Raw genomic sequence first — 10604 nt, 5'->3', positions numbered from 1 at the left:
GAGTTTTTCAGGGGATCCCAGCTCGCACGCACACTGTGCCAAAGAGGATTAAAAACGATCGTTTTTCGGACTGCTTCTTGAGCAAACTTGCTTTCCTTCATCGCATCTTCCATCCATCAGCTGTTTGTTTGGGGGGCCTTCCGTTTTTAAGGCGAATTTAATGGCCTGCACGCTGAGAATGCTGGACGCACTGGAGCATCACAGGAACATTACTGGCCACAAAAAAAGAACCCTCGAAATGTTGCTCAAGGTCATGTAGGAGCTGTGTTGCCTTGTTAACATGCACAAACAACAGAACAGCACATGTCCGAGAGCCCAAAAGCATACAAAACCACAAAACAAAATCATTTCAACATCGACAATCGAGCGGTCCTGCAACGTTCAAATCATGCCACTCCACGTTGAGCTCCCTGGAGAGAATGGTAGTGCTCCGCTTATCATTTACCTTCCCCTACGGTGGTGGTGTGTTTTTTTTTGTGTGTCCCCGCGCACCGGGGAGTAGCACCGGGACGTCATTATCAGAACATGTCGGAAACGTCTATTCTCTTTACCTTTCCCGGTGCTGATAAGGACAGGACCGGCAGGACCGGCGCACATTTGGAAAACCTCATTTTCATTCGAACATTCCGGTGCGGCTACTGGGAGTTGTGCCTGCCAAATGGTAGCCACAACGATGTGATAAGAAGTAAGTGACACATAGGAGCGTACGATTGTCGATAGCAGCACCAGCAAACATGGTAGTCGTTTCGGTTTTTTGTTGCAGGAACCTTTTGGTAATTAGTGACGTGAGGTATTCGGACAACAACTGTGCTTCTCGTGCCTCTGGTTTCTCCTTCATTTTGTTGCAGGCAATACGTTTCGATTGCAGTGATTTGCTACTAACCTTCTTTCCATCCCGAAACTTGACACTTCCCTCGATGATTGAGCTTATATCCACCATGATGCTGGGTCACCTTTGGGCTCGTTTGCTGATAAGGATGCTGGATAAGATTCTTGTGTTTCTCGTATCACCTGCTATAATTTAGCGTGGCCTAGCGCTCCGTTTGGCACATGGACACAAACAAACACGGTTGTAGTTGCAGCTTGAATCAATTTCTTCTGTATCTTCTTTACGCACACTCTGGTAGCACTAGGATGCAACCATCAGCACCACCTTTATCATCATTTTGATGGAGGCAACTCGCAACCACCATCATCATTATCATCACTACGAACACCAGGCCACTAGCCAGCGATTTCCATCGAGAAAGGGTTTTCGCAATTAGCAATCGACCATCGGCCGTGGCCGGATGCTAGCGAATCGATGGCCAATCGAACCGCCCATCTTCACCATCATCACCACGACGAGCACCAGCACTACCAGCATCCGAGGTGATGCGATAAAACCTATGATTATGATTATTTTTCTTTTCACGTTCCGTCACGGTTCACACCACCAACGAACCAACCCGAACACGTACACGAAAACAAATGGCTGAAAATATTTCTCCCCCTTCGCTTCACCTCTTTCACGCAATTCCGAAATTTTGGCACTCAAACAACTATCATTATCGGCAACACACTCCCGCTGTTGACCCCTTAAATGGCGAACCAGAAGGGATGCTGTGGAAAGAGAGACACGTTATCCTCGCTGATCATTGAACACAAGCGCCCCCACGATGCCGGTGTGCGTGATCGGCGCTAATTAATTGTCGTTTGTGTAAATGGCGAAAGGCTGCGAGGCTTCAATTTGGATCACGCCTTTTTCGGTGGGGATTCGATCACTCCCGACGTCCCCACGAATGATTGTGGCGATTTGAAGGATTTCCTCTTCCTTTTCGCTTCCTTGTCGCCTCTTAATTGTTGGGGTCCCGGGCTCACGTGCACCTACCGCACCGCGACTGGAGTCCGGTCCGGCGATTTCGGGAATTAATTTCACCATTTTTGTTTCGCATCTTCTTTTTTTAATTAACTCCTCCTCACACACGCTCACAAGCACAATCTGGTCCGGGAGAGTGCGCTCACCTGCACGCAATCGCCGGCATTGCGGCTCTCCCTCCCGCTTGTCGTCCTTCGAGTCGAGCGATTAATTATTCATCGCCAGCGAGCCAGCGAGCCAGCGAGCGAACGAGCGCCATCGGTCAACCTGCGGGAGTGCCGGCCGGTTCCAGTCCCGGTCCAGTCAGCCAGAAAAATGCCTTCGCTTCGGACTCACAGATCTGCGTGTTTTATTTATTTCCCCCTCCCGAACCGTGTGTCTGCAATTGATATCGCTTCGCTGGTTGCATCGCTGGTGGTTAATATCGGTTTCAGCATGGGTGACCGACCGGTGACCAGACGCGATCCAGGCAAATCCCTAGACTCAATTTCCGGGATTTTTCCGGGAGCCCTGGTCCCTTTTTTGCATCCCCAGGAGCACCAGTTAATCGAGAGCCGGCAAATTGGCCTGTCCTCACTGGTCACGGATTAATATTGAATGTTTATTGCAGAAGGAGGGTTCCGGAGCTCATTTGAGAACCGTTTTCTAAACGTTTGATGCACTTTTAATAAAACAATTTCTTCGGGACACATTCTTAACTCCACTACCGAGGACAGAAACATAAAAATAGCAGGCACTTCAAAGCAAACCGTTCGTCCGTCTGCTTTGTGCTCACATTGTTGATGGCTGGATTTCGCACACCGGTCCCGGTTCTTGGTGTAGCACACTTTTCACACCGGTTCTTATCACCGCCAATCACCTGGTAAAGGGACCGGTCTCGTCTCAAGGCACCCCTTAAACCACGAAAACTCATCAAACGGTCTACACGAAACGGGGACGCGGACAAGAAGGAGATCGACACAGTTCCACGAAATGGTTCACCGAAAACGTGCATCCCCTCTCATCTCATCTCCATGGCTGCGGCTTCGCCTTTGTTTCTGGAGGGTTTTCCATCCCCGCGCGCTTATCTCGTCATTCTTTCCTCACCAGCCACTACCGCGTCCTTCACCTCACGGGGGGGTGCTTTTCTTTTATTAAAATGCGACCCTTCACCAAACAACATTGTGCGGCACGTCGTTTTGCTCACTTTGAATGCTCAATAGCGGAGACCAGCGAGACACTTCAGCAGGCAAGCAAGCACGAAACACATCAACTGCTGCTGCTGCCAGACACGCACTCGAGTCCCGCAAACAACACGCGCACACGCCCTCACGACGCACAGAGCTCGACGACGACGACGACGACGACGTGCTCTCTTCTCGACGGCTTTTGTGGAACTGCGGCCGCGGGCTAGGCCTCGTGCCCGAACATGCTGCGAACGACATGAGCATGCGCCCGTACCACCGGCATCATGCTCTCTATGCTCAGCAGCAGCAGCATCATGTGTTCGTCTCGCACCCGAAGGTTGCCGACTGGAAACAATAGAGCGGTATCAACAGTGGTTCAGCGTGACACACCAGGCACCGTTGAATGAAAAGGTTTATTTCAAGGATTTTTTGTTATTAAACTATCTGTCTTTCATTTGGTTTGGGAATATTATGATAAACAACAACTTTTTAAGAATGTTTGGTTGTTATTTTTTAGATAATTTAGCTATCAATTACTCAGTCAACCTCGCAATCAATTACGGTGGACACATGTTAGCAAAAACTCATTTCTTACGAAGTTCTTGCCGGATCGTTAGAACATTACAATTGTTGTGGAATTGTTAAATAAAAAAACTCCAATATCTCAGGTTAATACAATGCGATTTTCTTGACTTAAATTAAACAGAATAATTGTTGAACAGCTAGCCAATGAAATGTTTTCTCAATTTTCAATTTAGTAAAAACGATACAACTTCACGCAACTCACAATTATCCTTGTATTCATCAAACACTTTGTATTCTATTGGTTTTGAGCAACAACAAATGGTTCACTCGAATGAATGAACGGAGAGTGAATGTTCACTTTCGGAGAACACGGAAATACGGAAATTTTGAATCTCGTTTCTACGTTATTTCGAACTTCGTTTCGAACGTTCACGGGAGAGACCGCATTCAATTTGCTCTCTTTTTTCTTGCGATTACACCCCGAGACATGAGAATTGCATCACCGTATTCTGTATTTCGGACACATAAACGAGTATTTTCCATGGGACATTTTCCACCAATTTATTTGTGAAGCAAATGTGATGATATCTTTCGTCGGTTTCGCGGAATTTTTCCAGCTTCCAGATACAGTAATGTCACCGCATTCGACTACATTCAATAAATACTTAATGTATTAATCATAAGCGCATGTAGGATGCTTAGGACAGCATACGAATCCCAGGGCCACCCAGGTAGTGCAACAGATCGGTACGGGCCCGCGATGATAGGTCACACTTTTGGCCAAGGACACAAATGTTAATTCATATCGCATTAGCACCGCCCAGCTTAACCCATCAAACCCACTTGATGTCGCTATCATGGGAAAAGCACTCTCTCTCTCTCTCATTGCACTGTGCTGAGATTTTGCGATAATTCTGAAATGGTGGAATCTGATGAAGATCCTAGGAGTGTTGCATTCGAAACCGTACAGATGAGGTCCACATCCGGAATAGTCAGAGTATCCACCGTGTCCCCGAGCCGGATATGTTTGGATCGGAATCGGCAACGTCGCGAGCATTACGCAAATGAAAAATTATGATGCCGCGTCAATGGACATCGAAAGGGGAATTAGCTATGCACACGGTCGCCTGACGTTGGCTTTCCGGCTGCCGTTCGATTCCGTGGAGAACGGAAACGGTTCTCGGTCTCGGGACTGCGCTGCCTACAATAGATAATTTTTATTGTCATCGGGAAAGTGCTGCACGACGAATGGTTCAAAGGCGCATCCCTCGTCTGCCCACTGTGGGTTGGTGCATTATTATAATCATTCCACGACGACAAAGGTCCATCCCGAGGGTAGCGGCAGAAAGAGGCATTGGAAAATGATTTTTGATCACATTTTCCCCACGCTGGGTTTTTTTTGCAACATTTTCCATCATTGGTCCGGCCTTTGGTTGAGATTTTCATCGTGTTTTTCCCGTGATTTTTCCACCCAACATTCCAAGCCTGGGTCAACAACTGAACCATTCTTTTCCGCTGCTTTTGGGGGGGTTTGCTTGATTGCGCAACCCGTGAAGGAGGTGGAATGGAGTGTGCCGGCAGAGAAAAGGGCAAATTATTGGTTGGAAAATGTGAATATTTTCCGGCCTGAGCCATGGCCCTGAATCCTAATTATGATTTCTTTTCATTTCCCGCCCCGGGGACTGTGGACCTGGAATGCATCACTGAGCATCACTGGCCCTGAGACCGGCCGCGCAATAGAGACAAGGACATAAAGTGAAGGGCAGCGTACATCGCAAGGACAACGCGGCCACACTGGGCCCGTCCCGGGGCTCGCTAGTGATAGTAGATGTTAAATGAAGATAAATTAACATCGCTGGTTCGCGTTTTGAGAGGGGAATTTTCGGTGATGAGCGCTAATTGAATGGGAATCGAAAATTGGAATCCATTAACGATTCTCTCCGTTAGTTTATGCTGCAGCTCATAATTAAATTGCCCAAGCAACATTTTATTTAGATTAAAAGAAAGCCGGGCTGCCATTCTAACCATCGCTCGTTCCCAGTGCCCATAGTGTCCAGAGAGGCGCAACTTTATTCAATTGCACAATCATTGGGCACGATTGAGCGATTCTACATAAAGTTCCAAAGAAAGCAAATGTTCTCGCCCATCGTCGGCTCAAATTGGCCTCTACAAAAGAAAAACCTGGGAGGGAGAAGATCCAAATCGGTCATTATTTACATTCACATTGTCACCCGCTTCCAAATGGTCGGTCGAGGATTATCAGGATGCGGTGCCACGTGTCTGGCATTGGTGACCGTGACAGGATGGGCGTCGAAAATTATCTTTCCCCATCGGAGACGCGCGACCATTGCCGTGTGATCTCGAAACGACGGTGGATGTTGTCTACGATTAATTCCGGGACACCGGAAGCGAATAACTGAATCGAACACACGTGGCCGCTGGCTATCGTTGTCGTTGGCAGATCGAAATCGCCGATGCGCGTGTTCTCTCTAGAGCTTCATGTCAGCATCTCAAAGGTTCTGTTCTGAGTAGACTAGCAACGAGTATTCCCTGTTTTCCTCTAATTTTTAATTTTCATTTATAGTTTTGGGATTTTGATTGAAAATAGTTTTTTTTAGCTTCGCCTCATTGAAGCAACACCATTTCAAACAATCTTCTGTTATAATAATTTAAATGTTTTACAACAATTGTGATAGAAATTATGGAGTAAATCCCAAATGATTCAATCAATTTCCTTATTTGCGCCGTAGAAATCAATTAAAAGCTCCACCCAGAACTGATTCCTTCTTCTAATTAATATCCTGTTGGGAGCATTTCCACCGCTTGATTACCACGGATCCGCCTTGATTGCAGCAAATTTCCTTTACCATTGCATTGACCAAAACTCAAGCTCACAACTCGAGGATATCCAAGAGCAGAAAAGCAATAATTCATTTACTGCAAATTTGAGCTGGTGCGCGCACTGAACGCATTTACAACACAACGATGCGCTCGCTCGCTCTCTCTCTCTCCATTAACCACCAGCCACAATAATCATCATCCCGTTTTCTTATCAAACTTTACGGTTCAAGTTGCAATTGGCGCCCTCCCGGGCCACCCGATGTGTTTCATTTTTCGGGACCAGACCTCAAGCGAGAGAAGAGAGCGATGCAATCGCAGCGCAACGATGGCCGCGTGTCTTGCCGCGCGTTTCGCCGGATTTTCCACGAGAATGTTTCGCATTATTCTCGCTCCCTTCCGCGTTCCCACTGGTGTTCGGACGAATTTTCACTTTTCCAGCGGTTTCACCACCCCAGCGAGATGGTTCGAGATGTTATCACAAATCTACTTATGAGCCGGCGAAAGCAAGACTCCCGGGGCCCGAACCCAGAGCGCAACCATTGCGAATGCAATATTCCGTGAAAGTACCTTCCAGTCGCGAGGAGCGAGAAGTGCAGGCCAGAGGGACAATTGAGGTAAGGCCAGAGAGAGAGAGAGAGAGAGAGAGGTTTTCCTTTCAATCTTCGCGGCACAAAAATGCGAACATTCAGGAAGCGGATAGTTAAAATAAAGTAAAAGTATCGCTTGCGAGCGAGGCGAGCGAAAAACGAATCGCTTCCCATCCATTCCGGAGCACATGATGGCAGCTCCTGGTTCTGCCGTGGCCATGCCGGACCGCCAGCATTCCCATCGACATCATCATCATCATCATCATCGTCGTTCGTTATTATTATAAAAAGAAAACTATTTCAAGAATGGCGTGCTCACTCTTCTTTCACTCTCGGTGCTTCCTCTTCGTCGATAAGGAACCGTGCCCTGCGCTACCACCATGGACATGGACCACTCAGGAGCGCATCCCGGAGTCTGCAAGAATCCTGGTCGGGGGGAAATTGTTCAAAACAACATCCAAGAGGAAGGAGGACAGAAACCCTTTCTTCTCGTTCGAGATACGATTGTTGGACGTGTGCTATGTGTGTTCATGGGCATTACTTTGCGGACCAATAAGTCGATTGATGAAGTTGCCGAGCAGAGGTCCATTGGACAAGGACATTGGAGTTCCGAGGGATCCCTGTCCTCTATAGTATCACATTTTCCATTCCATTACAATTGCAACGACTCCTTGGAGTAGAGGTCCTGCTGTTCCTGGAATTTCCGAAATGATTGTGGCACCAACTGCACCAACTGCTGTCCGAACGAAATTGAGCAGATCAATTTCAACTTTTGCCTTTTGCGAAGGTCCTCATCGAGGTCGAACGTTATTTGGCTGACGAAAGACAACAGTTGATTGTTGTTTGCCGAGGGGGCGAGGCCATGTCAGCACGCCAACGGGATGGAAAATCCTGCAATTCTTTACATTTTCACCACCACACTCCGAGTTGGGCAGATGGGCAGATACACAATCGGATTGCTCCCGTTGAAAACACCAAAAAGGGGCTCTCCCTTTGGTTGGATGCTGGGGATTGTGGTTTCGTTTGATGTTTTCACTAGAGCCCTCCTGACGCGAACCATAATGCCTCCCTGTGTACTGTGACTGACCACACAAAGCATTATCGACGATGGCACCTTAAGCCCCTTTCGGCCTCGGTTGGATCCGGGATCCATCCGGGAATGGTTCCATCACCAACACCACCACGATGGAGTTATGCTGTGTCGGTTTTGCCTTCGATAAGAGGAATTTTATTGCGTTCGTCATTCCGTACTCTGGTCAATGGATCTGGGCAACCGGGGTGGGCGAAATGCATTTAAATTTATTCATTTAAAATCCACGCTCCAGAAGTTCATGGTCCTCAGATCATAGCTCTTCAAAAATACAATACTTTTTGAACATTTATTCCTCATCTCGATGTCTTGTTTGCGTGTTTTGTGGACACGGCATTAGTGTTGCGCATAATTGAAACATAAAGGATTGATAATTGAAAACATTTCTCCTCAAGTTGTCGACCAAATCACTGAACGGTAAGCGATTTAATTTGTCCAAAAGATCTCTTCTAACTCTCAAGCACACGTGGCAAAAAGGATGACGAAACAGGGAGTGAACAACTGAATAGGATTAGACTTGTACTAGCAACTGAATCCCCAGTGCTCTGGTATCAATTGCTACCTCAACTAAAGAACGAAACGATTAAAATGGCGACATCGGAGTTAAAGCGTCTCCACCATAGGCCACCACAAATACAACAGATTATGATTTGCATTAGAGCACAAATGTGTTCCCAAAAAAGTACATCAAGCGAAGACCAGGGCCAGGGAGCAGGATTAGAGGATTGTGCCAAAGCAAAACAAACCGACATTCGGTACACAACCCCCTCGGTCATCGAGGACCTCGGACGAGAGACACTTTTTGTCAATCCTTGGCATTACCGGCTATCAATCCTTGGCATTATAGTTTCCGGGCCGGACCGGGGGGGGGGCCACAGCTAACATCTTAATTGAATTGAAGCGCGCACGAGCGTAAAATGGAAAGCAGCAACGGGCAGCGCACCGTAATCGAAAACGATAGCCTCGGTCTCGGTAATCGGATTATATTAAAAATGCGTTGCAGCGTTCCCTCGGGCCAGCTCTACGGCTGTGGTTGTGGCTGGGATGTGTAAGGTGACACCAGCCGATCATCATCCCGATCCCCAGGCAAACCCTTTTACCTCCTGGATTTTGGTTTGACTCCTTCCTTCTCCCTGCTCATGTTGCTTTTCAATTAACACTAAATCGAGGGTCATTACTCTCGCTCGTGTCCTGCGACGCACTGGTTGATGTGACTCAAGGCAAGAGGGACCACGTTTTACAGCTCTCGGTTCCTCCCCTGTGGACACAACTGACCGCAAAACCTAGGGAGCCTGACCTGAGTCCTGGCTACCGAGCGAGCCTTAATCGTTTCCACTGGAAGCAGGGAACTCAGAGATAACTCTTTCATTAAATTGCGTCATGACGCAAACATTTGTCTGCGGTCAATATTTGTTTCCGGCCTTTTTATTCCTCACCGAAATGGGAAGAGACCATCCCGCTTTCGGACTGTCCTGCAACTGCAACTGACCAACGGTCCTCTCCTCGTGGCTGGGGACCCTTTGTGCAAGTGCAAGACGATGACGACCACGACGGCGAGTCGAGTGCAATGGTTGGGAAATGGTTTTCGAAATTAATGTCTTCATAAATATTGAGCCACGTAAATATTTGAACTCAACGCTGCACGCTGCACACATTCACTGGAAGGGGCACGCGAGAGGAACCAAGATTGACCAACGGAGCAAAACTGGAGTCCGGACGACGGCCACAAACGTAGAGAGCGTTCGCAGCAGCTCTTCTTGGAGCTTTCCTGCGAGGGAATATGCAAATCAGCAAACGGCTCGTTTCATCCGTTCCACATCCGTTACGTGCCAACGCCGAGTGCACTGCACGAGAGCTGCATTCTGTCGGGAAAAGGAAGCATTGCGTGGCCAAGATGCCAGGTTCAACGAAGCGACAGATGATCGTAAAAGTAAAAGCAGCATGCTTTCGGTCAGTTCGTTTGATGTTCTGATAAAGCTTCGAGAAGGGGCCTTTTGTGCCCACAGAAATGTGGCCAGCAAGACGGATTTCCGAAACTCCCGCACCTTTTTCCTTCAACAAAAAGGATACGAAATGATTCGCCGTTAAATGCCTATCATCATCTCACACAAACGAATGAAATCCTATAAAATTGATTCAATTAACGGCTCCCACGACCACAACTGGTGGCGTTTGCGATTTAATTGAAATAAATGCTGCCAATATTTTAATCGAAACCTTCCTTTCCAGGGCACAAAAAGGGCACGATGCGGCGCAATCATACAATTACACACCGACGCCCGCTCGCTGTCTGTCATCGTCGGTGCCACGTCGGTGCCATTTGCTGGTGCATTGTGACTCTGGGGCCCCCCTTTTGCGAAGCCAAACGCGTTTACACAGCATTTTACAGACAGCACGCGGCTGGCGGATGCAGAAATGCAAATGACAAACTCATGACGAGTCAGTGAAAAGAGCAGCCGCGATGCAGCCGACCGATTGGTCACGGGAATTTCATAAATTTATCGTAAATAAAGAAAGGAAGGATGTGCTGGACGAGA

The 10604-nt window shown here is 47.7% G+C and overlaps 1 protein-coding gene across 2 annotated transcripts in view; it reads right to left on the bottom strand.

Moving 5' to 3' along the window:
• The window catches only part of LOC126577588 (uncharacterized), a 141686-nt gene extending 140643 nt beyond the window's left edge, over positions 1–1043 (bottom strand). For both annotated transcript variants that reach the window (XM_050239327.1, XM_050239328.1), the window contains exon 1: positions 884–1043. In XM_050239327.1, coding sequence (XP_050095284.1) covers positions 884–940 — 57 coding nt within the window. In that variant the 5' untranslated portion in view covers positions 941–1043. The remainder of the gene's footprint in view (positions 1–883) is intronic.
• Between the last annotated feature and the right edge of the window lie 9561 nt (positions 1044–10604).

This window comes from Anopheles aquasalis, chromosome 3 (assembly GCF_943734665.1).
Source record: "Anopheles aquasalis chromosome 3, idAnoAquaMG_Q_19, whole genome shotgun sequence".
In the NCBI taxonomy this organism is placed as follows: domain Eukaryota; kingdom Metazoa; phylum Arthropoda; class Insecta; order Diptera; family Culicidae; genus Anopheles; species Anopheles aquasalis.
The sequence above is the reverse complement of the archived record's forward strand: the minus strand, read 5'-3'. Positions and strand labels throughout refer to the sequence as shown.